Raw genomic sequence first — 27171 nt, 5'->3', positions numbered from 1 at the left:
CATACTATTCTAAAACATTGTCGTCAATGTAGTGCATAGTTCCTAGGCTGTCCGTGGCGAAGTCGTTGGGAATGCTCAGCCGTCAGCTCAGCCAACCCGCTCAACTTCCGTACTCGAACATGACACTTGTTCGCTAACGGACGCGCGGCACGGTCCTTGCCCGACACGTCAACGATTCTTGCTCTCTTTTTTGAAAAAAAGCTCTCTCTGCCCCATTCCCCGTACCTTGTTTCCGGCGGATCACCTGTTTTGCACACGATGCGCGAATTCAGCGCTCGCTCGTTCCCCCACCCATACGTCTTTGTTTGCCGGTACGGACAGCTATCTACTGCCAAGTCCCTGCGCGCTTTTGCCAGGGACGCTTTTCTTTCGCTGTACCACACAACTGCATAGCGAGGAGTTTCATACGGGGTACTACTTTGTACATTTTGAGCTCTTGGTGAGGAGCTTTTTTTCGTTTTATCGTCCTTGTCTTCGGCGTTCTTCTGGGGGAGGGAGGGAAGCTGAACGCGTGAGCCAAAGTGTTAAACTTTCTTTCTCCCACCCCTCCGCTGTTTGCGGGTTTGACCGGTTTCACTTTAACTAGTATACTTGCGAAGCTTGTATACTGGTTTCGAAACGGGAAGGGAGGGGAGGGTATCTGGATGCGGTATCTTAGGAAGACATGTAGTTTTAGTCGGTCTATGAACTGGGTGGATGCTGTGTCTATGATCTTTCTTGTGCCTCCGCACAAATGAAATTGACGTGAATGTGAACATGCGACTCACTTTCGTGAGAATCAATGAAGAAGAGCAGGAGACTTTGCGGATCAACTGGGGGATTTACCGGGTTCACTATGTTAGACACGTCGCACACAGTTGCACGATAAGCAGCGAACTAAGACTCAGGGCAACTGCTGATGGCTTATCGACCCTACTTCGTGTGTATACATCAATGAGGCTGCAACACAGAGTCTTTGACCGGAGAAAAACAAAACACAAACAAGGCGGGGGCGCATGGGAACATGTTGATTGGATATGATTTCATCTACGACTCAGTCCCATTCGTCTTAGTCTAATGCGACAAGACAAGACAATGGAGGCCATGTGTGCTGGCACAAGCGGGAGCCTGGCTCTCGTGAAACCACGTCGCACGAATCAGTTCAACTCATAGTTCATCTCGTTCTGCAGGACGAGAGCTTTGGGGCACAGATGCGTGGAAGGGGGACGTCGGGTTCTTTGCTCAAGGCTTGCAGCGGCCGAAGTAGCGGGGGTACAGGCAGCAGTCGCGGACGGTGTGCTGCTTGCAGAGCCAGGCGAGGAAGCGCTCGAGACCGAGTCCGTAACCGCCGTGGGGTGAGGAACCGTATCTAAAGGGCTGTGTTAGCGGATCATGAACTCATGGATGGGTGCATTAGTGGGTGGGTAAATAACTTACTTCCTCTGGTCGGTGTACCAGTAGTACGCCGCAGGATCGATACCTTCACGCGCAAACGCACCCATCAACTCATCGTAGTTGTCCATCCTCATGCTACCTCCAACAATCTCTCCAACACCCGGCATCAAGCAGTCGACGCTCTCGGTTACCCGCGCATCGTCCTTGTCTTTGAGCATGTAGAAGGCCTTGATCTCTGTGGGGAAGTGGGTCAAAAAGATGGGCCTGTTGATGATATCCGTCATACGACGCTCAGCAGCCTCAGCGATATCGTCACCGAACTTGTGCGGCTCGCCGTCTTCGTTGGGAATTTCGTGCTCGACAAGCCAGTCAATGGCGTCTTGGTACTTCATGCGCTTGAACGGTCGCTCCGGGAGTTGAAACTCTGGGTTGAGGTCCATGATGTATTGCTTGACGACAGGGTCGGCCATTGTGACTTCAAGGACGCGGCACATGACTTCTTCCAGGTGGTTGAGTAGGTCGTCGAAGTTGATGTAGTCGAGTTCGGCTTCGACGTGCGTGTACTCTGCTAGATGGCGGCGCGTGAGCGACTTCTCGGCGCGGAAAGACTTCTCGATACAGTAGACGTCGCCCATAGATGGAAGGCAGGTCTCGAGGTAGAGCTGGGAGGACTGTGTGAGGTAGGCTTCTTCGTTGTAGTAGCCGAATTTGAAGAGCGTGGCGCCGCCTTCGACCTGCGTCTGAACGAGCGCGGGCGGGCTGACTTTGCGTAAACGCATCTCCTTGTAGACTTGGTTGAAGGCAAACTCGACGGCATCACGGACGATCATGACCTTGGAGGCTGTCTCTCCGCGGAGAGTGAGATGTCGCAGGTCAAGCAGTGTCGCGTGCTCAGTGTCTTTTGATACTCTGTTGGTGATGGCATCGTCACCACCGGCCGCCTTCCATCCATCGTGGATCTTGTAGTAGTCGACGTGCAGTTCGCGGTTGTTGGGTGCGTGTGCGCCCTCTGGGATCTTCCTCAGCTCTCCGAAAATCTCCATGCTGGTCTCGCGGGTCAAGGTGAGGGCGTCGTAGGTCTTTGCGAGGTTTCCAGTGAAGATGACTTGCATCTGACCGTAGCCGTCTCTTAAGGTAACGAACATGACATCCTTTTGTCTCCGCTCACGATGTACACGACCAAAGACGCGTACACGTGTGCCCTTTGTGTCCTTGCCATCTCCCAGTGTAATCTTCTTCGCGTCGGTGTCGTCGAGCTTGATCTTGATGGGCGCTGGCAGGCTCTTGTCCTCTTCTATGACAATCTTCTTAGCCTCATCCAGCACCTTGTTGCGGTCGTGCTCCTCCTTCATGCGCTGCGCAAGCAATTGTTGGTCCTTCTCCTGCTTCTTCTTCTGCGTCTTGGCGTAGTTGACGGCCTTCTTCATGGCCGACTTGGCGGCATCTTTCCATTCTAACCTCGATGTCGCGTCGGCGCCCTCTGCAATCTCGCCAGTGACACTCTTGCGGGTGAGGAACTTGGCTGTCTCGCCGCGGGTGAGGACAGCGTATCCGAGTGATTTGTAGGGTAGCGATTCGTCGCCAGTTTGCTCTGGGGTGTCGTGACCGACGTCTTCGTCGATGTAGTAGGTGGCTTCAGCCATGGTTGCGGGATTGGGGTATCGTGGGGTGGTCAATGGGTGGTTGTTGCGCTCCGAAATATATTGGGTGGCCGCGGGGTGCTTGACTCACCCCTCCAAGGCTCCGTGCACGCCTATGTGAAGCGCGACATGTATCGATAAGGACTTATAGTTCCTGCGCCGCCTCCTTATCTGTCGGTGAAGAGTCATATCAATGCGTTTCCCATTGATAGAGAGCTGTATACTAGACTCGTTTTCCCCGTCGGCTTACGATGTGTTCCCAATGATCGCTCATTGCCCAGATTGAACGTAATGCTTTGGTGCGACTTGACGGCTCACTCGTCTCACATCACAATCTGGACTTAACACGCAAGCTCACATGATAGAACGATTTGACATGATGCACGCCATATGTATGAGTGCATCTGTAACTTGGTACATGGGCTGACTGACTGCATTGGGGCATTGCAAACCAAGGCCGCTGTAATTCCGCGCTGACAAACGGAAGACCTCCGCTGCGTATTGTTGATTGTTTTGTCAATTATAAAAGTTACGCGATAAAACAAGAGAAGTGCACTCAAACATCAAGATAGCGTTCAGTTTGAAACATGGCCGATCCAAATCTCTACACGTATCCGTCTCCTCTGAAGGGCTACGAAGGTATGGAGCCATTGCCGGAGTATGTTGCCCTTGGACACTTTACCTGTGATACCTTGCGACCACGATCACATATTTGTTTGGAGCACAGGCTAACATTTTCAAGTGAGAAGGCCGAAGATGGCAAATCCTATGCAAACCCACCAGCCGAGAAGAAAAGCGAAGCATACAAGTCCTTTGTAGCTCCTATAACCAACGGAATTCGAGGAGGCTTCGAGTAAGTCTTAAATTTGAGATGCAGTTATCTATGTATTTGACAGCAACTAGCGTCCACATTTACTTCCTCCAGTCTGATAATGAGGAGGTCAAGTTCGCCAACGAGCTGTGGGAACGGATACGCCGCGAATGTAAGGACAATATCCATATACTCAATATGCTAGGATGCTCATACGACACGAAGTCCCCGAATTGCGCATTTACCGAGTATGGGACCGGCCTATTGGACCCCATCCTCTCGCCATGTTCGAGGTCAACATTTTCACGCCCGGTATGTATCGAAAGACCTCACCTCTATGCCTATGCTGACGACTAGTAGAGCAGTTCGGTGCTTTCGTTCCCTGGCTCGTGATCAACAGGGGGCCATTGTCTGCACTGATTCACCCAAACACCGACGATGAGTTGAGAGACCACACTCAAAGAGCGACCTGGATGGGGCAACCACTGCCTGTGAGCACAAAGATGTTCAAGAAGACGGCGGAGACATTGTGAGAGTAATGGTGGGGATTGTGAAGAATGAATATGATTCAGTGGTATCTTCTGGTGCACTGTACTCCATGAGAGTCTTCGCGCACTGGTGCCGGATTTGATAGGATCTCTTCGTCCAAGTCATTGTTGTGCCTTCTTCCAGTAGCACTTCTCCCCTAGCGACATACTCTCGATGCTACCCGCGTGACCTCTCAAGATCAATCAATCGGTGCTTTATAACAACGACGTGTTTATTGTGCGTCTCATGCTTTCGTAGTTTCCGATGTTCCTCATGCTTTGGTCTCGCCCTTCTTCTTTTTCTTGGTCTTCTTCGCCTTCTTCTTGTCTCGCTTCTTCAGCCCACTCATGCCTGTCTTACACGCCTCGGCATACCGTGCGTAGAATGCGTCCAAGTCGTCTGGCTTCACCACCGTGCTCAATATTATCTTGGGGATGTCCTCTCTGTCGGTGCCTGCCTTCTTGTCGCTCCCGTTGTTGTGTGCGCGAATCAGGACAGGTAATGGCTCGTCAGGATGTGTGTCCCATAATGGGTCGTCGGCGATCTTGCTGGCTGGAGGAGGTGTAGCAGCGGTACCGAATGTCATGCGCTTCTGGACTAGGTAGACGCTGCCGTGGCCTTTGGTGCGCGTGTACTCGAAAAGATTGGCGAGCCGTGTGAAGAACTGCAACAGTCAGCCTTGGACAGGCGCTTCATTAATTGATTTCTCATACCTCCTCGTTGGTTAGGTGGTCTCGCGCCATGGTGAAAGTCGGGTGCTATCGTGCGCGCGCCATGTAGTAGTTGGTTGCATGGATGGTGGGATGCCCGCGGCCGTCCGTGTGGAGCGGAGACGCGGGGATTCTCTCACCCAAACTCCGACTTCTCGAACTTTTTTGCGACCGTACCGCCTCGACCATCTCAACATGCGCACAGCTTTCGGAGGGCCCAAATTGCCCGTGGAATTGAGAAATCAGTTCGGTAATACTCTCAGCTAATTCTGGTAACGTTTCAGTGCTAACATCAGCAGACCCAGCGAACAACAACCGACGAAATGGACCGCGCAATGGTCCACCGAATCGCAAAGACAAGCGCAAGGCCGATCGCGTAGAGAAGAAGCGCCAGAACAAGCAGGTCAGACGGCCAGCACCCTCGCATCCACATAATGGCCGCGGACCACGTCGTGAACCCGAGTCGGACGATGACGACGAGGAAGAGGAGATAGACTGGGACAACATCGAATCCGACGCCACACCACCCCCGATAGCTGAGAAGGAGTCGCCTAAACCGCTGAAGGGCATCCTCAAAGCGAAACCCTCACAGCACAAGGAAGCGTCGCCGCCGCCCCCTAAACTATCGCGCGCCGCACAGGAAAAGCTGGCGCAAGATGACGCTGAGATTGCAAAGTTGGAGAAGAGGCTAGGCGTGAAGAGCAAAAAGAGGTCCAAGGGAGCAGACGATGGTCTGGACGATATATTCGGCGACCTTGGAGATTTCAGTGACGAAGAGGATGCCCAACCTACAAAGCGGAAGAGGAAAGAGGACGACGATTGGCTTGCAAGCAAGAGGCGGAAAGCCTTGGGTCAGGAGTTGAGTGAGGAAGAGGACAGCGAGTCGGAAGGTTCCGCATTTGACGAGGACGACGTGGACATGGAAGAGACAGGCTTCGACGAAGACGACGAGACTGAGGACGGTTCTGAAGACGACCTGGGCTCAGATGAGGACGACGACATGGAGGATGCAGAACCGGAAAAACCACGTATACGAGAGAACCCATACATCGCTCCTGTAGCCGCGAACGCCCAACCGACCAAGTACATACCACCTGCGCTCAGAGCAGCCCCTGCCTCAGATACAGAAGCTCTGCTGCGTCTCAAAAGGCAGATCCAGGGTCTCTTCAACAGGCTCTCAGAAGCCAACATTTTGTCTATTCTGAAAGAGATTGAGAACATCTACCAAAACAACCCTCGAGGCTACGTCAACAATACACTTGTCGACCTGCTCGTTGGCATGTTGTCGGATCCGACAGCTCTCCTTGACACCTTCCTAAACCTACACGCTGGTTTCATCGCTGCGGTGTACAAAGTCATCGGACCTGATTTTGGCGCGCAAATAGTGGAACGCATTGTCGCAGAATTCGACCAACACTACCAACCGAACAAAGACGGCAATGGAAAGCAGACGGCAAACCTGATATCTGTAGTGGCGGAGCTATACACGTACCAGGTCATTGGCAGCAACATCGTCTTTGACTACATCCGATTCTTCCTAGACGAACTTACGGAGATCAATACCGAACTCCTACTGAGAGTAGTCAGGGCATCGGGCCCACAACTGCGACAAGATGATCCAACTTCACTCAAAGACATTGTCGTCTTGTTGCAAAAGTCTGTGGCTAAGGTTGGCCAGAACAACCTACCCGTCCGAACAAAGTTCATGATCGAGACGATCAACGACCTCAAGAACAACAAGATGAAGACAGGCGTAGCCAATTCCGCACTTTCAAGAGAGCATACGATACGCATGAAGAAGCAGTTGGGTACTCTGAATTCAAGAAACCTCCGAGCAACCGAGCCGCTACGCGTTGGCCTCAAGGACATCAAAGACACGGATAAAAGAGGCAAGTGGTGGCTAGTGGGAGCGAGTTGGCGTAATGAACCCGGAAACGAGGAGAAGCCCGAGGAGTCAAAGCAATCTGGCAAGACTTCAAAAACCATCGATGTTGAGGACGACGATAGCGAAGTCGACCTCGTGCAACTTGCCCGCGAACACCGCATGAACACTGATATCCGACGCGCCATCTTCGTCTCTATCATGTCTGCCAGCGACTTCAAAGACGCTCAAATACGACTGAACAAGCTCAACCTCAAGAGATCGCAGGAGGCGGAAATTCCACGGGTCATTGTGCATTGCGCAGGCGCCGAGAAGACCTATAACCCATACTACACAGTCCTCGCTCGAAAGGTCTGTTCAGATCACAAGACACGAAAGAGTTTCCAATTTGCGCTATGGGATATCTTCAAGAGTCTAGGAGAGAAGCAAGATGGCGCAGATGACTCGGATGATGACGATGACGATGCAGGTGGTGACACATCTCTTCGCAAACTTGTCAACCAAGGCAAACTGTACGGAACACTGATCGGCCGGAAAGCTCTACCCATCACTAGCCTCAAGAACCTCAACTTCCCTTACTTGCAGCCAAAAACCAAGACGTTCATCGAAGTCTTGCTAGTCACGACGATTCTGGAGTCGTTCAAGGCATCCAAATCGAAGGACAAGCGAGACGAGCGGGCAGTACGCGAAGTATTCGTGGAGGTGGATCAGGCTCCTGAGATGATTGCTGGGCTGCAGTTCTTTCTCAAGAAGACTGTCAGCAAGACAGAGATCGTCGAGAAACATGAGAGAGAGACTGTTCGATGGGCTTGCAAGTCAATAATAGACATGTTGACGAGAGTACTGGCCACCACGACGTTGACGGAGGACTAAGAATAGGAAGGGATGAGTCATTGCCGTTACATGTAGCCAGAATACCCTTTATTTGCCATATAGAGTAATGCGATACCGGTTGCCGGGACACTGAGACGAAGATGTTACGGAGTAGACGTGAGGCACTTTGTCAGCTTGGCGCCACCCTTGACCCTACGGAAGCCGCATAGACCTTCCCGGCCGAGCTCCGCAAAAAGCTCAACCACATCTCCCATCCCACGCCCCATCCATTGACGCCTGTCATCCCCGCCGTACACTTCACGGCTTCTCTTGGTAGCGATTCTTCGGTAGTCTCCACCATGTTCCGCTCACTGGCACCCCGCGCCATGCAGAGGGCGACGCGGCCCGTCTCCCAAAAGACATTTTGCGCATCCAACATCTACTTCCAGAACCGGTTACGACGAGGCTATGCGTCGGAGGCTGGTAAGTCGCATTACTGCGAGGCTTTAGAAGGGGTTGTGTGCTGATTGCTGGATAGAGGACAAGGACCTAGTCATCATCGGTGGTGGTGTCGCAGGCTATGTCGCAGCCATCAAGGCAGGACAGGCGGGCATGAAGGTTAGCGACGACAGACATGGCGATTGCGCAGTTCAAAAGCTCACACGGCGATAGGTCACCTGTATCGAGAAGCGTGGCTCCCTCGGTGGAACCTGCTTGAACGTCGGCTGCATTCCCTCAAAATCGCTCCTGAACAACTCGCATCTCTACCACCAGATTCTCCACGACACAAAGGGTCGCGGTATCGAAGTCGGCGATGTCAAGCTCAACCTCCCCGCCATGATGAAGGCGAAGGACACCTCCGTCTCCGGCCTCACCAAGGGAATTGAGTTCCTTTTCAAGAAGAACAACGTCGAATACATCAAGGGTACTGGCGCATTCCAGGACGAGCACACCGTCGCTGTCAACCTGACCGAGGGTGGCGAGACCACCGTCCGCGGCAAGAACATCCTCATCGCCACTGGTTCCGAGGCTACACCCTTCCCTGGCTTGACCATCGACGAGCAGAAGGTCATCACAAGCACTGGCGCTATTGCGCTCCAGGAAGTGCCAAAGAAGATGACTGTCATTGGCGGTGGTATCATCGGACTTGAGATGGTAGGAATCCTCTTTTGAACCATATGGCATTTCTAACGATTCGTAGGCTTCCGTATGGTCGCGTCTCGGCTCTGAGGTTACCGTTGTCGAGTTCTTGGGTCAAATCGGCGGCCCTGGCATGGACAACGAAATCGCCAAGCAGACACAGAAGATCCTCACAAAGCAGGGTCTGAAGTTCAAGCTCAACACCAAGGTTACCGCTGGTGAGGTTCACGACGCCGGCGTTAACGTCAGCGTTGAGGCCGCCAAGGGTGGAAAGGAGGAGACCGTACGTCCAGCGCATGCATTTGTGTTTAAAGAGAATGCTAACCATTACAGATCGACTGCGATGTCGTCCTCGTTGCCATCGGTCGCCGCCCATACACCTCCGGTCTTGGTCTGGACAACATCAACCTCGAGACCGACGACAGGGGCCGCTTGATCATCGACCAGGAGTACCGCACCAAGATTCCCCACATCCGCGCTATCGGAGACTGCACATTCGGACCTATGCTTGCCCACAAGGCTGAGGAGGAGGCTGTCGCCGCCATTGAATACATCCACAAGGGCCACGGCCACGTGAACTACGGTGCCATTCCCTCCGTCATGTACACCCACCCTGAAGTCGCCTGGGTTGGCCAGAACGAGCAGGAGCTCAAGGAGGCCGGTATCAAGTACAAGAACGGAACCTTCCCCTTCTCCGCCAACTCAAGAGCCAAGACCAACCTCGACTCTGAGGGTATGGTCAAGTTCCTGGCAGATGCTCAGACGGACCGGATATTGGGTATCCATATCATTGGTGCCAACGCCGGTGAGATGATTGCAGAGGGCACTCTTGCTCTCGAATACGGTGCCAGCTCAGAGGGTGAGCCGAATACACTATCTATCTTTGCAGAACAAAGCTAACAATGTCCCAGATGTTGCCCGCACATGTCACGCTCACCCCACTCTCGCTGAGGCGTTCAAGGAGGCTGCCATGGCCACCTACGACAAGGCTGTTCACTACTAGATTCCCCTTTTTTGGTCCGGCTTTCCCTTTCTGCATCAGCGACATGATGTTCGAGCTCTCAAGCGCGCGAGCAGGGAGTTGTGAATAGTATTTTGTAGAATATATCTGATGCGTCATGCTTGCCAATTGAGTTTTCGGGATTAATGTGCATGTGATGATGCCCGCGGGTGGAGCCGGCAAGGCTGAGACATCCCTGCTAGTGGCGTTTTGTCGCGTGCACGTAACGCGTACCGCGATTTGAGATGCGGAAATCAATTACGCTCGCGTTTCCGCTTTCACGCATTCCTACCCCACACAAGACGACATGAGTAACGACGAGATTGAACAGCGCTGCACTGTGCTACGACAGGAACTGAAGGTCTGGGAAAAGAAGTTCGCCGCCGAAAACAATGGTCGAAAGGCGGGACGCGATGATATCAAGGCCAATGCCGACATCTGTACGTATAGAGCGACGCCAGTAGCACTGGTGTCCTGCTGAACATGTGCAGCACAAATGTACAAGGAGTACAACAAGCTACGAGTACGATTATCCAGCAAAGCCGCGCCGCAGACCCCCTCGAAGCGTGCCCCCAGCCGAAAAGCGAGCCTCGATGTCGAACGCACACCAAAAGCCGCGCCCAAACCCAATCTTTCCACGCCGATGAAGAGGAAGAGGGAGGATGAAGATACACTAGAGAACGTCGATTACGCAGCCGAGCTGCTCTCCCCACAAGGACCTTCCGTCATAGGACCCACGCCTCAGCGCGATGGTATAGTGCTAGGTCTCTTCGACCAGCTCCCATTCGCGCAAGGCACCCCGAGCAAACCGAGGACCGTACTAGGAGACGTAGGACTGAATGTACCACAAACACCAAGTAGAAGACTACAAGATGCAGCAAGCGAGACGTCGCTGGAGTCGAGAGCACGGGGGGAGCGGACACCACTGTCGGCCGGGAAGCGATTCCTTCTGAATCAGTTCGTCACACCGAAAAAGAGGAGGTTAGACGAGCAGGGTACACCATCATCTACAACCAGAGGCCTAGCGACACCTGCGTTCCTGAAGAGAGACAATGTCTTGAGCGCTATCGACGAGGTGGAGGAGCCCATATCACGTCCTGCGCCCTGGATGCGCCGCGGCCTGGGGCGCAGTTTGAGTTCCATGATACAAGCGATGAGAAAAGACGAGGAGGACCAACTTGACGAAGAGGCGGACATCATGCGCGAACTGGAAATGGAGGAAGAAGGCATCGCCGTACCCAAGAAGTCTAGAGCGCCGCAGATCTTGATCGAAGATAGCCAGGCGGCAATGCCCCTAGGCCCGGACCGAGGCCTTGAGTCTGATGAAGACAGCGAGGAAGAGCCAGAACTTGGTCGTGACGGCAAGCCGCGAAAGGCTTGGAAGAAGAAGGGCTTGAAGAGGCAGACACGGCGAGTGATAAGTAAGATGTGCTGTTTCCATCCAAAGAGCTACATGACTAACAACTTCTCAGTGCGTCCGAACGTCGTAAAGCCCAAACCAATACCAGCCGTACAGACACATGACGAATTAGACGAGGAGCAAGCAGCCGTCCCTGAAACACAAGTACCAGCAGACATAGCAGACGAGTTTGGTTCTGATCTGGATGGAGACTCCGACTACGCGAGTGACGCTTCACATACCCCGAGGAGACGGAAAGTGCCAGCAAAGAAACCAGAGCAAGCAAAGGAGAAGCCGGTCAAAGAGGGCGTCCTGAAGACGGCGGCCCGAAAGATCAAGGCTACGGCAAATGCCAATTATCGGAGACTCAACATCAAGGGCAAGGCAGCGACTGGTGGAGGTGGAAAGGGAAAGTTTGGGAGAAGAAGATAAGCAAAAGGGACATGATTTGACGATGTTCCGTCTGACGGTGGTGAGATGTGTTGGAACTACGAACCGGTCAGGCCATGGACATGTCTGCATGCCCCGATACGGTACTCTGCGTAGAAGATTTTCACACGAGTAATCTCTACGGTAGCACAAGGTAAGGCGTGGCGTGCTGACTACCCAATCGGTCATGCAAGGCAGACTCTAAAACGTGCAAGAAGGAATGTCAGCTGCAGTATCGCAAACAGAAGTAGACCAATACCAAAGCATACCAGTCGCCAATAGTGATATTCCCACGCTGGGACAATGTGACCGTCTAGGTCATCTGCATGTGTTGGTGCCTGGCACGCGTGGGATGTCAGGCTTATATCTTGAAAAGTGTTCAGATTATGATTATATCCCCAGGAACATGTTCAGCGTGTTTGACAACAAGTGAAGACTATGGCATATATTCGCTATCGTACGTTTGAAGGGTATGACGCGCCGTGGCGGTCGGTGAGCACGCAGCCCACGCTAAGGCCAGCACCTCCGACGCCGACGGTCCCCCGACGTAAACCACCGAAGCTTCCACTCGCCGCAACAAACACCCCAACCCGACCACGCCATCAACCCGCTCAATCCCCGCGCTCACCCTCCCCGTCATCTAAAACCACCACCAAAAGCGAGACACCGCACACCATGGCCGAAAAGGAACTCTCCAGCGTGCTCCAGCAGCTCCACCAGACGCTCAAGTCGCACAACTACCAGCAATCCACCTCATTACTGAGCAAAGCCAAGATCGCCCTCCTCAACCTCAACGCCCTCATCCCACAAGAGAAGTCCCCGCGGAAACACCTGCAGCTCGCGCGTGAGACGCTCGAACTCGGCGCCATCATCTCCATCCGCCTCAAAGACACCGAGTCCTTTACCCGCTACTTCCAGCAGCTGCAGCCCTTCTACTCGCTGCCAGAGTCCACACTACCTAAGGATGGCAGCCAATCGAGCAAGGTCACGGGACTGTACTTGTTGCTGCTGCTGAGCGAGGGCGACTACGCGGGTTTCCACACGCTGCTCGAGACGCTCGAGGTGGCGGCCGCTCAGGCGAGCGCGAAGCTAGAGGCTGATCCGTTTATCCAGTATCCGATTCGTCTGGAGCAGGCGCTTATGGAGGGGAGCTACGACAAGGTGTGGGTTGAGACGAAGAGCGAGAGGGTGCCTGGCGAGGAGTTTGCGCTGTTTACTGAGGTACGTCATTGTCATTACTACCAAACACACCGACATCCTCCATGATTTAAACCGAATTATTTGCTAACACGTCTTAGATCCTCATCGGAACCATCCGCAAGGAAATCGCTTCCTGCTCCGAGCGCGCATACCCCTCTATCCCCATCTCCGACGCCAAATCCCTCCTCTTCCTCGACTCGGAAGGCAGCGTCGTCAACTTTGCAAAGGAGAGCGGTTGGGTTGTCAAGGACGGCAGGATATACTTCCCTCAGCAGGAGGATGAGTATCTGAACAGGGATATTTTGGTCACGAGCGATCAGGTTATTGAGAATACGCTGGGGTATGCGAGGGAGTTGGAGACTATTGTCTAAGAGCGTGAGGCTCGAGACTGGCTGTGGAAGAGGGAGGGGGTGGTGTACGATATGCATCAAGACACGTGGAGGATGGAGAATGCAGTGTGGAGTGTACTGGTAGCAGGCTATGTGCTTGGCTATAGCCTTACGATGAAGAGCAAGAACAATGACAAAACAAGAATAATGATCATCATCATCATCACCGCTACCACCATGATGTCCAGACACGACGTCTGCATAGCGCCCATTTGGGGGTAATCGATCGATATTTGGATTGCTGTTGGAGAACGTCCCAGCGCCACCACCCATGCCGTAATTGGATCCATGGTTTGGGTATAACGAGGAATCGTGCGCGCGTCTCCTCTCCATAGTGAGTCGGTACGCGTCTTTCAGCGGAAAACATGAACGCGTCGTGCTACTCTTTTGACTCCGACATCACGAACTCGGTATTGTTATTATTATTTTTTGGAAAAACCAGCGAAGCAACCACAGTCATTTTGCCTCTGTCCAGAATTTTTGATATCGCGAAATGTAGTCGTTTTGGTGTATTGAAGAAGCAGTGAACCGCTATTTGTGGTTCGGTTCTCAGACCAGCACACCCATAGCTTATCGACCCAAACGTTTTGGTTTTATGCAATGGGAGTGTTTAAGTAAAGGATGCGGAGTCCTCGCAGGCTCGGTGTCGATTTATAATAGTTCTCCTCGCACAGAGGCACCACCATGCAGCGACATCGTCGGTATTTAAGACCGACAAACATGAACTGGGCGGCTATGGTGTTCTGGTTCCAACATGGACTCGTCCTTCCAGAAATTTTGGCAATTTTGGAGGAGAAAGAGGAGGCGGACTCCATACAATGGCTCCAATTTGATTTTGGTGAATGAATAATTGGAGAATGGTATAGAGAGAAAGAAGACCGGCGGAGGAGAGGGGTTTTATACGTAGATGGTACTCCTCGAGGAGGGACATGACAAATAGGTCTGGGAATTTCGGGTAGGGAAAGCTCTCGGTGACGTAGGAAGTGCGGTGTCTTCTGCAGAAGACATGTCCTTAACCCATTCTTCTACTAGGTAATGGCTGATAGTAGTCGATTAGTTGGAGAACCGCAAGGCTGGGTCATCAAACAGCCCGGATACTGGTTTTTGAAGAATGGATCTTGGTTCATGGAGTGCCGCATGATAACTTTTGCAGTCGAAGCTACCTGCATGAACAGCTTGATGATCAGTTTTTGGGAAGAGGAGAGAGACTAGCCCATAGGGCGTTTGAAATGGAGCTTTTGGAACGAAGAAGAAGAAGGTGTGATGAAGTGTCAGAGAAGGCCGAAGTGGTGTTTATATAGCCCACTCCTCGCGAGTCTGCTCATCCATCAGCTCTCGAGAAGTTTTGGTGTTGAATTGAAGAATCAGTACGACCCAATCTCCATGTATGCGCTCGCGGCTAGTTTTGAGCTGCTGCCCTTGTCGCGAAGACATAAAGTCGTCCACGAAATCTTTTTGGCACACCAGAACGCAAACATGAATCCACAATCCCGCAGTTTCGTATTCTGGAGAGTGTTAAATGACTAGAAGGTAGCTCAGAGAAGAACCAGGTAAGAAGTTTCGATATATCGTTGTTCACTTCTCAGCTGGGACATGGGAAACCTGATTGGCTGTTTTGGAAAAAGAGAGGACAGAAAGTCATGGCTTTGTACGGGATTGATTTTGGTGAATGTCGAAAAGTGTGTAGTATGAAGGAGAGAGGACAGCAGAGGATGGCGAGTATTTATGTTCGTCTGCTCTCCGTTCCTAGATCAGCGAAAGAAGGCCACAGCCCCATCAGGTGTATTTTGCAAAGTTTTAATATCTGCACTTAGAAACATGCAATTAGCGACTCTGGATCTTGTTCCAAGTGCTTTTCCAACATGAGTTGTAAGTATCGGTGTTTAGAAGCGAGAGATGTCGGCGGAAGAAACGGAAGAAGTACACATCGCTGTCTTTGTGATGTATTTTGATTCGCTTCTGGGTCGGTCCATCAATGTTGGTATTGATGTTTTGGAGAAGAGGAGGACAGGAGCACATGGCTTCGTACGGGGTGCTTTTCAGGGTAGATATGGAAAGTTGTGTGGAATGAAAAGCAAGGAGAGACGTCGAAGAAGAGAAGTATTTAAGTACTTCTCGCCAAGCCCGTGCACCGACTCCTGGCTAAGACCAAGCATGGGTGATAGCATAGCCCCGGGGCACACTTCTCATGTTCCAGACGTGGTTGTCTTTTGAGTACTTCCATAGCGAGAATCTTATGTAATCTTACAACCAATCTTTCGAAGCCATAAACAGATATCGACCAGGTTTTATTACCGCAGAAACAATCTCTCCATGTGTTTTCTACATCAAATCTTATGGAGTTAGACACAAGAAGTGGATAGAAGAGAGTCAAAACCAAGAAGAGGGAGAGAATGTTGGGTTATGCGAACTCCTGCTCCGCTCATGGCTGAAATACTTCCACGTTTTGAGAAGAAGAGCAAAACCAGCCACATGAGCCGGAAGGACGGTAGTTTTGGACACAAATTTTGGGGAAAGTTGTTGGAGAAGACAAGTAGAGGAACAAGAGTAGAAGCTGTTTTATAGTCCGTCGTGGTGACTGTGGAGTAGATAGGAGACCAGACATGACAATCTGGACCGCGTCTTTTTGGAAATATTTCATCGTTGCTTGATCTTTTAATTGGAGAAGTGAAAACAGTATTCTTATGCATTTGCAAAAGATACTTCTTTCTTACAACTATTTTCCGTTTCCTGGTGATCTTTTGGAACCCTGATGAAGCCTATTTGGAAAGCCGTTCGGTTGGTTTTGGGGTATAGAACTCGCACACTGAAGAAGAGCAGCACATGAAACGATCATGTTTTGGGTTTTTATTTTTGTGCAGACTTTAACATGAAATAATGACACAATAGCTTGTAATCGCAGTACTCCAAACCCAGGAACATGTAAACTGAAGTTTGCCTTTGGAACCAGACATATACAAGTAGGGTTGGTTTTTTTTGAAAAGAAGGGGGAGAAAGGCCAGGCACATGTAAGATAGATTTTCACATTTTTGTATATTTGAAGGGGAAGTGTGCTTGAGGAGAGGAGAGAGCTGCCATGACCGAACATTTTATAGTCGAAGGTGTGAGGTCAGAGCTTTCAAAAACCGGTTCTGGACCGCCATGGATTTGCTTTGGTAGCCCTGGATGAGCAGAGCGTATACCGGGGGAAGACTTCCATCTCACATCGCTTGTAATTTGGTAGATTTTGCGCCTTCCACTCGTACGGTCAACGTCTTCAGTCAAACACAACGCCCATCCGTCCCTTCGCCTTGTGTGCGTTCATCAAGTCCACCATCTTCGGCACCTCCTCCAGTTTGAACGTCGTCATATGCGGGGTAATGTTGTGCTTCGCCGAGAACTCCACTGCTTCTCTCATATTGTAGCAAGCTACGCACCCGTTAGCATCTCCCCTCCATCATTCACACAAATGGAAAAGCAAACTTACTCCCATTACTCGACCCCTTAACCTGATACCTTCCCAACGCAATATCCAACCCATTAAACTCCAACGGCTGCTGCGGAATCCCCACCACCATGATAATCCCCTGCCCCGCCTTGACAATCGCGGGACAATCATCATAACTCTTCTTTGACGCTGTAAAGTTAACAGCCGCATGAACACCACCTTTTGTAAGCTCTACGATCTTCTTCTTCCAGTCCTTGTCGGCCATGGAGTTGAACGTGTAGTCCGCGCCGCAGATGCGCGCTTCTTCTATCGCGTCGTCGGTGATGTCGATGGCGATGACGTTGTGGCCCATGGCTTTGGCGTATTGGATGCCCATGTGGCCTAGGCCGCCGCATCCGATTACGGCGAGCCAGGACCCGGCCGGGAGTTGGCAGTCGGCGATGCCGTGGTAGGCTGTTACGCCTGCGCAGAAGAGGGGTGCTGAGGTCTTGGGGTCGACTGTTGAGGTATGTTAGCATGCGGTTAGTATTCTGGTTCTAGATCAGATATGACTGACGGTTCTCGGGGAGGATGATCGTTTCCCTAGCATCTACGACCGCGTATTCGGCGAAATAGCCGTCCGCGCTGAACCCTTGGATTTTGGTTTCGCCCGTTGCGCACCAAGCGTTGTGTACGTTCTTGCAGGCGTAGCACTCGAAGCAGCAGTCGACCGCGCAGAGGAAGCCGACGGGGTCGCCTTCTTTGAATGTTCGGGCCAACTCTCCCGAGCCGGTTGATACTACTCTGCCTGTTCCTTCGTGGCCGATGGTGACTGGGTTCTTGCCCAGAATCAGACCTTGGTCGTTGGGCTCGAAGAGCATGGCATCGGTGTGGCAGAGGGATGCGCTGCCCATCTTGACCAGAATCTCATGTTCGCGCGGTGTCGGGATGGGTATTTCGTTAAGGTGGAGCTTGTTGTCCCGCGCATCGTACTGTTGCGCACGCATAGTCTTCTTCTCTGGCATTGAACCCATGATGGCGATGGATATCAGGTATGGAGGATATCCTGGGTATGCTTCGAGTGGGGTTGTGTGACGGGAGCGTGAGTGTCACCTGCGCGTCAATGCTAAAGGGGAAAGAGCGAAGGAAAACCAGACAATGGCGACGGAGAATAAATTAAGGAAAAAATTCCGACACGTCGTGTAGTGGAGCCATGTAGATATATCTACCGCGTGCAACGGTCGGGAATGGTCTACCGCTGCATGACAGTGGAGTGAGGGTGATCATTCCCGATAGTCGAGGTGATAATAACCCCGCGGCGCAATACAAACCCCGAGACGAGATGCAGCACGAACCAGGAATGTGAAGAAGAATCGTTGATGTATTAGTAGTACTATCTCGCTCGGGCGTAACAAATAAAAAAATCTAAACTGGGTATACAAAAAAGGGTATATGCTAACGAGATCGTAGAGCGAAGCGCAAGGCTTTTGGGCAACAAAGGGAACAAGAAAACGCGTATCAAAGATTGCTTCCAGTGTAGGGCGCAAGGTGGAAGACAGCCCCGCACCTTCCCCCGTCACTCATGGCTCGGCAGGCCGGATCTAGACTCCGAGCTGCCTCCGAATCATGCGTGGGCCGGGGTGTGCACCGGCATTGCTTCCTTCCTGTCCCCAATCCGGTGGTTTCGATGTTGTATTCCTTTTTCTTTCGTAACAATGGGTATCTTTTGAAAATTGTTTGTGGCGGGCAGGTGCGTATCCAAATTTTCGAGGCGACGTCGTGGATAGGCGCTGCGAGGATTGTGTCGCAGCAACCGCGCTTCTTCGCGAAGCCATCAATGGTCGTGCTGGGCCATTGTCGTGTAGGCGAGGCGGTCGGTAGAGTGCGTTAGACGCGGACCCAGGGTAGGAAGCGAGCCCAGGTGGCTTTCTTCTTCTGCACGGGCGGCTTCTTTTCAAGATTGGCCATGTAGAGGGCGTAGCTTCGCTCCATCTTCTCAAAGGCCTCTGCCTTGGCCTTTTCGCAATCAAGCGGGTCGTGCTCCCAGTCGGGGTTGCTTTCTTGCGTGTGGTCGCCGCGGTAGCGCGGAGAAACTGATGGCCAACCGAAGTCTCTGACGAGGAGTTCTGTGGGCGGAGGTGGCATCTCGAGCTTTTCATCAATAACGGAAAGGTTCGTTACGCTGTAGGAGGAGGAAGCGGAGGAGGTAGATGAAAGCGACATGATGGCGGGTGGTGAGAGTGAAGTGCGGATTGCGACGCGTAGGTGGTGGGCAGTTGATGATGACGGCACGGGTGAGGTACGTGGACGACGCGAAAAAGAGGCCGAGAAGAGAGCGAATGTGGAATTATAGAGAGTGAAGGAAGATATTATGGGGGTGCTATGTCATGGCCCGCTGGCGATGGGTTGGGGTGCGTTGTCCAGAGGTGCAAAGGGCAGGAAAGCCTTGAAAGTTGCGCGGCTCAGCGTGGGAGATTGCCCAGTCAGTGCGCCAGGGGCGGTTGGTAGCCGGCGCCACACATTCCTTCCAAGAGTACGGCATCCTCCAGCTAGCGACATTAGATCGATTTCCGGCTGTCGAACGATGCAAGCCATGACGTGCTAGCTGCTGATCGTCCCTGTGCGTTAGATTAGCGCGCCCATCTAGAACATGCATGCACGTTTCAGCGTCTGGTTTGCATTGCCATCTATCGCTACCACCCTCCATGCCACTCTACTTGCGTCGCAAAGTCAACGTCTTGTCCAGGTTGAAGGCCGCTGAGATCACCGCCAGATGGCTGAACGCCTGTGGTGTGTTGCCCAACTGCTCCCCCGAGCGCGCAATCTCCTCCGAGAAGATGTGCAAATGATTTCCGAAACTTAGCATGTTTTCGAAGATAGTTACCGCCTGTAACAGGTACTTCTCGTTGTACGCGCCAGCCTGTGATGTCAGTAAAAAGCAAAACTTTGTGTTGCAACGCAGACCGCTTACCCTTGTCAACGCCTCGACGAGCCAAAACGTGCACATGCTAAAAGCGCCTTCTTGCCCACCCACGCCATCGTCGCTCAGGGCGTGATTGTACCTGTACACCAAACCGGTACTCGTCAGCCCGCCCTTCTCAGGAGCCTTGAGTATGCGGTCGAGAGTCTTGAGGAAGCGCGGATCAGTCGGAGATATGAAGAAGACCAGAGGCGCAATCAAGACCGCCGAATCCAGGATATCATTCGACTCGTAGCTCTGGATGAAGCACTCCATGTCGGTGTTGTAGCCCTTCTCCATGACTTCCTCGTAGATCTCATCGCGGACCCTGTACCACTCGGCTCGATGCGGACATGGGAAGCTCCTCTTGTCTGCCAGGCGCAATGCCCGATCCAGGGCTACCCACAGCATCATCTTGCTGTACACAAAGTTCTGCTTCTTGCCGCGGACTTCCCAGATCGACATGTCGGGCTCTTTCCAGACAGTACATACGTAGTCCGCGATATGTCGGATAAGGAGCCACTGATCATATGAGATGGGACGCGAGAACCTATTCACGAGGTAGATGCCATCCATCAACTCCCCGTAAATGTCAAGCTGTACATGGAAAGCCGCGCCATTGCCGATCCGCACCGGTTGGCTAGCCCTGTATCCCTCCAAGTGGGGTAGTTCGAGCTCTGGAATGTCTGTGCCGCCCCAGATGGTCATCATGATTGGCAAAGCTCCTTGCCGCGCTTTGGCCTCTTTGACACGTTGGAAGATGTAGCTTATGTAGGCTTCAGCTTCATGGCTAATACCCATCCGGAGAAAGGTGTAGATGGTGAACGACGCATCGCGCACCCAGGAGTAGCGGTAGTCCCAGTTTCGCGATCCACCAAAGTCCTCGGGCAGAGAGAAAGTCGGTGCAGCAACGATTGCTCCGCTTGGCTCGAAGGTCAGCATCTTGAGAATCAGCAGACTCCGCGTAACCACCTCTTCCCATCGGCCTTTATACTTGCTCTGCTCTATCCACCTGGCCCAGTACATTTGGGTGTTGGTCTGTAGCTCTTGAACCTGTTCAGTCTCAATTACATCTGGGCTGTGATCTTCCGCGTCGCGCAGTATGAAGGATACGGCTTGACCTTCGTTCAAAGTGAAAGCGGCCGTGACACCGTCGCCCAGGTCTTGTGGCTCCGGTGACTTCTCAAAAACCACTCTTGGGCAAACGCCGTCGGGTTCATCCCCACAATCGATCGTTGCGTTGAGCTCCAGGGAGAGGTCTTTTGATTTGAAGGTGACACGTTGCAGGCAACGTCCTTGGCCAGTCTTGCCCATATCGACAATCTCGGTTGTATGCTTGTCCTGCGCGTAGTTGAAAGCAGGGAAGACCTCGACGCACACGTCAACTTTGCCCCGCATACATTCTACCCGCCTGACTAGCCACTTCTTCAGATCGGGACGTTCTGGTACGCTTCCTGTATGGTTGCTCGCGAGTACGTTCGCATGATACTTTTCGTCCCAGTTCTTGTCATTCGGTCTTGGAAAGAAGTCCACGACGTTCATGACCCCCTCCTCCTTCAGGTAGCGTGTTTGGAGAATATTGCTCGCAGGTAGATACTGCTGTTTAGTCGTACATGTATCGTCGCCGGTGGGCCCTATGCTGAAGTGCCCGCCCTTTTCCTTGTCCAGAATGCGACAGAAGACAGACGGGGAGTCGAAGTAGGGCCAACACATGTAATCTGGAGTAGGCGTACAAAGTCAGTATGTGGGTAACATACGGTTCGCAGAATTTACATACCGATTCCTCCGTCTGTTGCGACCATGGCGCATGTTCTCATATTTCCAATCAGCCCATAGTCTTCTATGGGCATGTAGCCATTTGCCGAGCGTCTTGAGCTGGAGGTCTGCGGTCTTGATGCGACCCTCTTCATCTTTGGATTCTGCATGTTCTCTTCCTTGCGACTGTGTTGTCGATATAATTCAGTACCGCTATTTCTATCCAAAGGTAAAGGCGTGCGAGTGGAGGGCGTATTGATGACATCCTGAAGAAGCCGCTTACCGGGCGAGCCGGAATCTACTATGGCGTCGGTAGGTTTGGACATCGTCAGTGCGCTAGTCCTGAATGGTTGAATCTTTGTAAAGACTGCTGCAAGCGGAAGAATAGAAGCGGGCCGATCAGATTGTACAGATCATCGTGATGCTTTGTGGTTGCCTCGGCCAATGAATGACTGTGGTGTGACGTCAGACGCACTTACCTCTCAAGGGCTTGACCTCGCAACTTCTACCTCCACCCAGGCAAATGCCCAGGCAGCTACCAACTGCATCAATCTCGCACGTCACATCACGCAGTGTCCAAAAGATGTTCGTGGAGAGACACTTCTAAACCTCTATCCATGGATGTCGCTTAGTATTAGGCGAAGAGCTGCAGTAGCGCTGCGATCAACATTCTAGCCTACTAATACTATCCGAACTCTCCAACTATTATTTCGTCCCCCAAAATCTAGGCATCACACCTGAACAGGACACCACCGGTGCATTTCGACGGGCGACGTCTTGTACGATGTACTTATGGCTACATTCGTTCCGCAATCAGCATTGCAAGGGAACATAAATGAAAGATCACCACTGTCTGTTGTTGGAAAGGAGCAGATTTTCTGACCCAAAGATCTATTCTCTGACAGATAACATTTAAAATGCAGAAGTTGTGGGTGGTTCATCCCTATCTGGATCCACTAACGCAGTAAGGTACCAATAGACGGCAACCGAAGGACGGCCACTCAACCATATTGGTAATGTGCAGGGCGATATGAAAATACAGTACACTCGTCCAAAGACATCGCACCATCTACTATCTACCATCTACTATCTACCATCTACCATCTACCATCTACTATCTACCATCTACTATCTACCATCTACTATCTACTATCTACTATCTACCATCTACCATCTACTATCTACCATCTCAATATCCCCACGTCCCTAAAGATCGACTTCTCGACCCAACGCAATCAAAACCCCACCACTCCGAACCGCCGCAAAGACATCATGGATCCAAGCCAACCCTCCCCGGATGGCACTTGCCATTTCTTCCAACTCCCTGCTGAGCTCAGAAATATAGTCTACGAAAACACTCTCACGAACCCGAGAGGTGTGGTATGTCGCGAAGAACCATCCAGCAACTCCGGAATATTCCGCTTCTACGCGGTCCCTGTCATGGAAAAGAGACCTTCCAAAAAGGAACGCGAGCAAGATTGGTATGCAAAACAGCTCGACAACAGCCTCGAGACCGCCAGGGAGGTCAACCAGCTTAAACATGTTTGCCGGCAACTGAAAGAAGAGACGAAGAACATCGTTATATGTCGCAATGACATACTGTTTGCATGCGGTCCACTTGACCTATTGAACTTCCTCGAAGATGTTCCCATGGCCCTGCATAGTTGTCTCCGAGAGATCACCGTATGGGAACACCGTCCCCTCCTTGTACGAGAGTTCATTGCAGACAAATGTTGGCGTTTGATCGCTCGTATTTGCGAAGAATATCACGCCTTTACCATCCGGATGATCTGGCCTTCGCTTATGGAGAAGAAGAGTTTACATACTTGTAGCTGTTGGATCATACGCAAGATCGTGGCACTTGCGGTTCATGCCCGTAAAGATAGGACTCTTATCAGTAAGATGAGCGATGTTGGATGGTGGCGGAACATACTATTAAGAACAACGGCGCTCGCGCATGTAGACCCAAAAATAGTCGTACAAGGAGACTGGAAGTGGTCTCGAAGTATCAAAATGTTCCCTTCACACGAGCCATTTCCGGAGCATCGGTTCAGGCTCTGCTTAGCCCTTCACCCTTTACAAGAGCAGGAGTTGGAAAAGTGCATCGTAACGATGAAGAAAGTCTTCGAAGATGGGATATAGATGCAAGGACGATACCATGTCGAATACATGGAGAACTGGAACGACGGAAAAGAAACAGGATAACACATGTATACGACATGTGGTCAGCATTCGCGAGCGAACAGCGCAGACATGAACAGAATGCAGGATCGATTAGAGGCAACTATGGCTACGCACGCAATGCCCAGCTTCGTCTGTCAGTCTCAGTATGGCATATTGACATTGGATTGTGGTGATTCATCAGAACAAGAGCCGCATCTAAGCGATTTCGCGTGCTGCTACATGCCAGCTCATTGCTTGCCCTCGTAGTCTCTCTTCCAGACCTCCCTGAACTTCTCCTTATCCACAGCGAACTCCTCGAGGAAGTCCCTCTCAAGGTCGTGTGTCCGTCGACCCAGTAGCACCAGACTGTGCAGCGGCTTCCCCAGATCCGCCTCACACAGCTGTGCCAATGTTCCAGCGACGATCTTCTCATCCTCAGCACCAACCCGCGCAACACCCACAGCCAGACTCTCCTTGGTGTAAGCACCCTCCTGCTTGACATCCTCTTCAATCTCCAGCATCTGCTGCGCGCACTGCGCAACAGTCATGTAGCGCGGCGGCTCGTAGATCTTGCGTCCGCGCGCCATGTTCTCCAGACTCTGCTCCTTGACCTTGATGTCGAGGAGGACGAGCGTGTGTAGGCCGATGGAGACGTTCTCCTTGATGCGGTCGTAGAAGGAAGCGGGCTTCCAGTTGTCAAGGAAGAAGACCATGGAGACTGTTTGCCCAAAGTTGTAGAGTTGCAGGCCGGTCGTGCCGATCGAGGTCAGGATGCTGGCGTTGGGGATGGAGCGGGTGGGGATAGAGAGTTCGCGGGCGCGGAGGACGAGGTCGGTGTGTGTGGTCGCTCTGTTGGGTGTTAGATAGGCATAGTATGTATTCGCAAGGGAACATACCCGAATGGATCGCCTACGACGAGGAATGCGACGTCGACTTTATCAGCATCTTTGAGGATATCGTCGCTGGACGACTCGACCATTTCGCGGTCGGCTATGATGACTTCGCGGCCATAGAAAGCTTCCTACTGCCGTGATAATTAGTTTCCCAGTGCCTCACCGGTCAATCGCATCTTCGACTCACAAGCACATCCTTCTCCACCAGCAGCACCGCCGTGTACGCCTCGAGGTAGACGCGCTCCGCCTTCTTCACGATATCCAAGCCCTTGACAGTGATGTCCTTTTCGTCCGCCAAGCCGAGACCGACGAGATACAGCATGATGGGCAGTGGTGACGCGTGGGGTGAAAGTCGTGGTGGGGTTGGTCGCCAAATTGACAAAAAGTTGGGCGGGGCTGATGATTTGCATGTGGTAGGGCTGAGCGTGCCCGGGCCAACCCGTGCTGTCGCATCAGGCATCGCCTGAAATCGCGCTAGTAGACCGCAAACCGCGTCCCATCCCCGGACTCCATTCACATTCCTCGCCGCGCCCCACGCCTCTTGTGTTCGACTTTCTGTTTTGCATAGCTGTAAGAAGTTGGCGACGCGCTTTGTATGATTATAGGAGCCTTTGGGCGACGGAGTAAGACACCATGTCGGACAAGGATAAGATGGCCAAGTATCGGACGGAGATCCAACAGGTTAGTCAATTGCATCTTCTTCTTGTGGTCTTCTCGTGATTTTTCTTTAACACTCCAAAAAAGAAAGAGATGGAATTTTGAAAGTTTCGGTTAAAATACGCTGCCTGTAGCATCATCGACTTTCACATCCTTCCCTGTATACATGAAGGACGCTGTTACGCGCGCCTTCCCAAGCATCAACACAATTTCACCTTTCGATCAAGTCGTTTGAAGACCCTGGAAATTCCTTCTACATCACGCCAACGTTCATACATCGTATATGTGTTATGGCTCTTTTCCATTCGCAGTCACGTTACAGACGGACAGCCAACATGGCCCGTACTCTACTTCACCTACAATCATCTCATCTCCCACCCCATCCCGTCTTGCAAAGATACAAGCGAGTTCCTGAAAAGGCTCACCCGCAAGATGCCCCCAGCACTTGTACCACCCACACATTTCCTTGACTCACACACTTGCCCCCAACCATGTTGCAAGAGGCCACCACCATGGCCTCTTCTACATCCTCCCCTGCACTTTCTTCGCCCCCAATGTCTCGGCCCGAATCTCCAGAAGCTCTGCTCCCATTCGAAATTGACTCCGAAATCGGCCTGAATCTAACGATCCCACAGATGATGTTCGTCTCCGGCGAAACCGGCGAACCCTCCCCCGAAACAACCACGCTGATCGAATCAATCGTCCAAGACCAAGTCCAGCACATGCTACGAGAATGCACAGCCCTAGCCACACGCCGCGGCAGCAAATCCATATCCACAGACGACCTCTTCATGCTAATCCGGCACGACCGCGCCAAAATCTCGCGCCTTCGTCACTTCCTGCAATGGAAAGACGTGCGACGCTCCGTCAAAGACTCAGACGACAAAGGCGGCGATGGCGGCGCAGACGTCGGAGCCGGAGATGCAGATATAGCCGCCGGCGTGGTAGGAGCAGGAGGCCCCGGCGCCGCCCCCGTCGACGCCTCGAAAAAAGCCAAGCGCGCAAAAGTTGATCTAGTCTGGGACGTGCATTCCTTCTTCACTGAGTTTCCACCGCAGAAAGACGATGTCGAAGACGAGGAGGAAGAGGAGATGAACTACGCTACCCTGCAACGCCTCAAGAACGCCGACGAACGTACCAAGGACATGACGAGGGAGGAATACGTCCATTGGTCCGACTGCCGCCAAGCATCCTTCACCTACCGCAAAGGCAAGCGTTTCAAAGAATGGGCTGGGTTCGGCCTCATTACTGATTCTAAACCCTCTGACGACATCATCGATATCCTCGGTTTCTTGACGTTTGAGATTGTGCAGACGCTCACGGAGGAGGCGCTCAAGGTCAAGGATGCGGAAGATCTTTACAAGAAGAATCATGGTGGTGAGCAGAATAGGCTCAAGAGGAAGAGAGAGCGTGGTCTGTTTGATCCCCCAGAGGAGGCGAGGGAGCCCGTCCAGCCGAGTCATGTGCAGGAGGGTTACAGGCGGCTGCAGAGGGGGAACAACAAGGCGAAGGCTATGCTCAACTTTACGAGGAACGTGCATAGGGCTGCACTCAAGTTGGTGAGTAATAACATGCGATGGGTGAGAACATGTACTAATGAAACCTAGATCTAAAGGCACAGTCATGCGACCAAGGTTGGCTCAGCACGAGGTGTTTGGATAAGGCGCTTTGGTTATTTGATACCCTAAGCAGGTAACAGGGTGTATGGCGTCAGTGTCATGGCAATTGGGTAATCCGGGGTACTTTCAGGAATGCGAATGAGAAACATTCAAGCAAGCATCACGCAATCATATCCACAGACAATGCATGAAAGCAGACCAACTCCAAGTTTGACTACTGGTTTCTAATTCCGATGCGCATATCCTTTTTGGTACACTCATAGCATCGGTGATCAGAGTGAGGGCAGCCTTGTCGGTCGAGTATGCATGGAGAGAAGAGTCCTTCACAGACGTAACATGAAACATGACCGCATATGCCCAGATAAAAAGGAGATTGACGCCCTCCTTTAACCTTGAAAAGACCC

The 27171-nt window shown here is 52.0% G+C and overlaps 10 protein-coding genes across 10 annotated transcripts; 4 read left to right on the top strand and 6 right to left on the bottom strand.

The window, feature by feature from the left end:
- Positions 1–1221: 1221 nt before the first annotated feature.
- J4E87_001238 (uncharacterized protein) lies at positions 1222–3017 on the bottom strand (the record flags this gene model as incomplete). The annotated part of the gene is made up of 2 exons (XM_049372885.1): positions 1222–1348; positions 1417–3017. 2 exons carry the CDS (start codon positions 3015–3017, stop codon positions 1222–1224), a joined length of 1728 nt encoding a protein of 575 aa, XP_049237543.1.
- Positions 3018–3601: 584 nt separating this feature from the next.
- J4E87_001237 (uncharacterized protein) lies at positions 3602–4358 on the top strand (the record flags this gene model as incomplete). Its single annotated transcript, XM_049372884.1, has 5 exons — positions 3602–3672; positions 3757–3867; positions 3918–3997; positions 4051–4137; positions 4186–4358. The coding sequence occupies 5 exons, from the start codon at positions 3602–3604 to the stop codon at positions 4356–4358; spliced, it is 522 nt and encodes a 173-aa protein (XP_049237542.1).
- Positions 4359–4624: 266 nt separating this feature from the next.
- J4E87_001236 (uncharacterized protein) lies at positions 4625–5096 on the bottom strand (the record flags this gene model as incomplete). Its single annotated transcript, XM_049372883.1, has 2 exons — positions 4625–5017; positions 5067–5096. The coding sequence occupies 2 exons, from the start codon at positions 5094–5096 to the stop codon at positions 4625–4627; spliced, it is 423 nt and encodes a 140-aa protein (XP_049237541.1).
- A 162-nt stretch (positions 5097–5258) lies between these two features.
- J4E87_001235 (uncharacterized protein) lies at positions 5259–9901 on the top strand (the record flags this gene model as incomplete). The annotated part of the gene is made up of 8 exons (XM_049372882.1): positions 5259–5313; positions 5363–7785; positions 7989–8241; positions 8297–8376; positions 8431–8913; positions 8960–9181; positions 9232–9757; positions 9810–9901. 8 exons carry the CDS (start codon positions 5259–5261, stop codon positions 9899–9901), a joined length of 4134 nt encoding a protein of 1377 aa, XP_049237540.1.
- A 2500-nt stretch (positions 9902–12401) lies between these two features.
- On the top strand, positions 12402–13297 carry J4E87_001234 (uncharacterized protein; the record flags this gene model as incomplete). Its single annotated transcript, XM_049372881.1, has 2 exons — positions 12402–12947; positions 13025–13297. The coding sequence occupies 2 exons, from the start codon at positions 12402–12404 to the stop codon at positions 13295–13297; spliced, it is 819 nt and encodes a 272-aa protein (XP_049237539.1).
- A 3274-nt stretch (positions 13298–16571) lies between these two features.
- On the bottom strand, positions 16572–17755 carry J4E87_001233 (uncharacterized protein; the record flags this gene model as incomplete). Its single annotated transcript, XM_049372880.1, has 3 exons — positions 16572–16723; positions 16782–17240; positions 17299–17755. The coding sequence occupies 3 exons, from the start codon at positions 17753–17755 to the stop codon at positions 16572–16574; spliced, it is 1068 nt and encodes a 355-aa protein (XP_049237538.1).
- Positions 17756–18608: 853 nt separating this feature from the next.
- On the bottom strand, positions 18609–18944 carry J4E87_001232 (uncharacterized protein; the record flags this gene model as incomplete). The annotated part of the gene is made up of 1 exon (XM_049372879.1): positions 18609–18944. One exon carries the CDS (start codon positions 18942–18944, stop codon positions 18609–18611), a length of 336 nt encoding a protein of 111 aa, XP_049237537.1.
- A 490-nt stretch (positions 18945–19434) lies between these two features.
- J4E87_001231 (uncharacterized protein) lies at positions 19435–21482 on the bottom strand (the record flags this gene model as incomplete). Its single annotated transcript, XM_049372878.1, has 3 exons — positions 19435–19641; positions 19693–21398; positions 21458–21482. 3 exons carry the CDS (start codon positions 21480–21482, stop codon positions 19435–19437), a joined length of 1938 nt encoding a protein of 645 aa, XP_049237536.1.
- Positions 21483–23846: 2364 nt separating this feature from the next.
- On the bottom strand, positions 23847–24813 carry DPH5 (diphthine synthase; the record flags this gene model as incomplete). The annotated part of the gene is made up of 3 exons (XM_049372877.1): positions 23847–24447; positions 24495–24619; positions 24679–24813. The coding sequence occupies 3 exons, from the start codon at positions 24811–24813 to the stop codon at positions 23847–23849; spliced, it is 861 nt and encodes a 286-aa protein (XP_049237535.1).
- Positions 24814–25639: 826 nt separating this feature from the next.
- J4E87_001229 (uncharacterized protein) lies at positions 25640–26761 on the top strand (the record flags this gene model as incomplete). The annotated part of the gene is made up of 2 exons (XM_049372876.1): positions 25640–26707; positions 26756–26761. 2 exons carry the CDS (start codon positions 25640–25642, stop codon positions 26759–26761), a joined length of 1074 nt encoding a protein of 357 aa, XP_049237534.1.
- Between the last annotated feature and the right edge of the window lie 410 nt (positions 26762–27171).

Source organism: Alternaria ethzedia (genome assembly GCF_023757985.1).
Source record: "Alternaria ethzedia strain BMP 0044 chromosome Unknown scaffold_2, whole genome shotgun sequence".
Classification (NCBI taxonomy): Eukaryota; Fungi; Ascomycota; class Dothideomycetes; order Pleosporales; family Pleosporaceae; genus Alternaria; species Alternaria ethzedia.
This window is presented reverse-complemented; position numbering and strand designations above follow the sequence as displayed.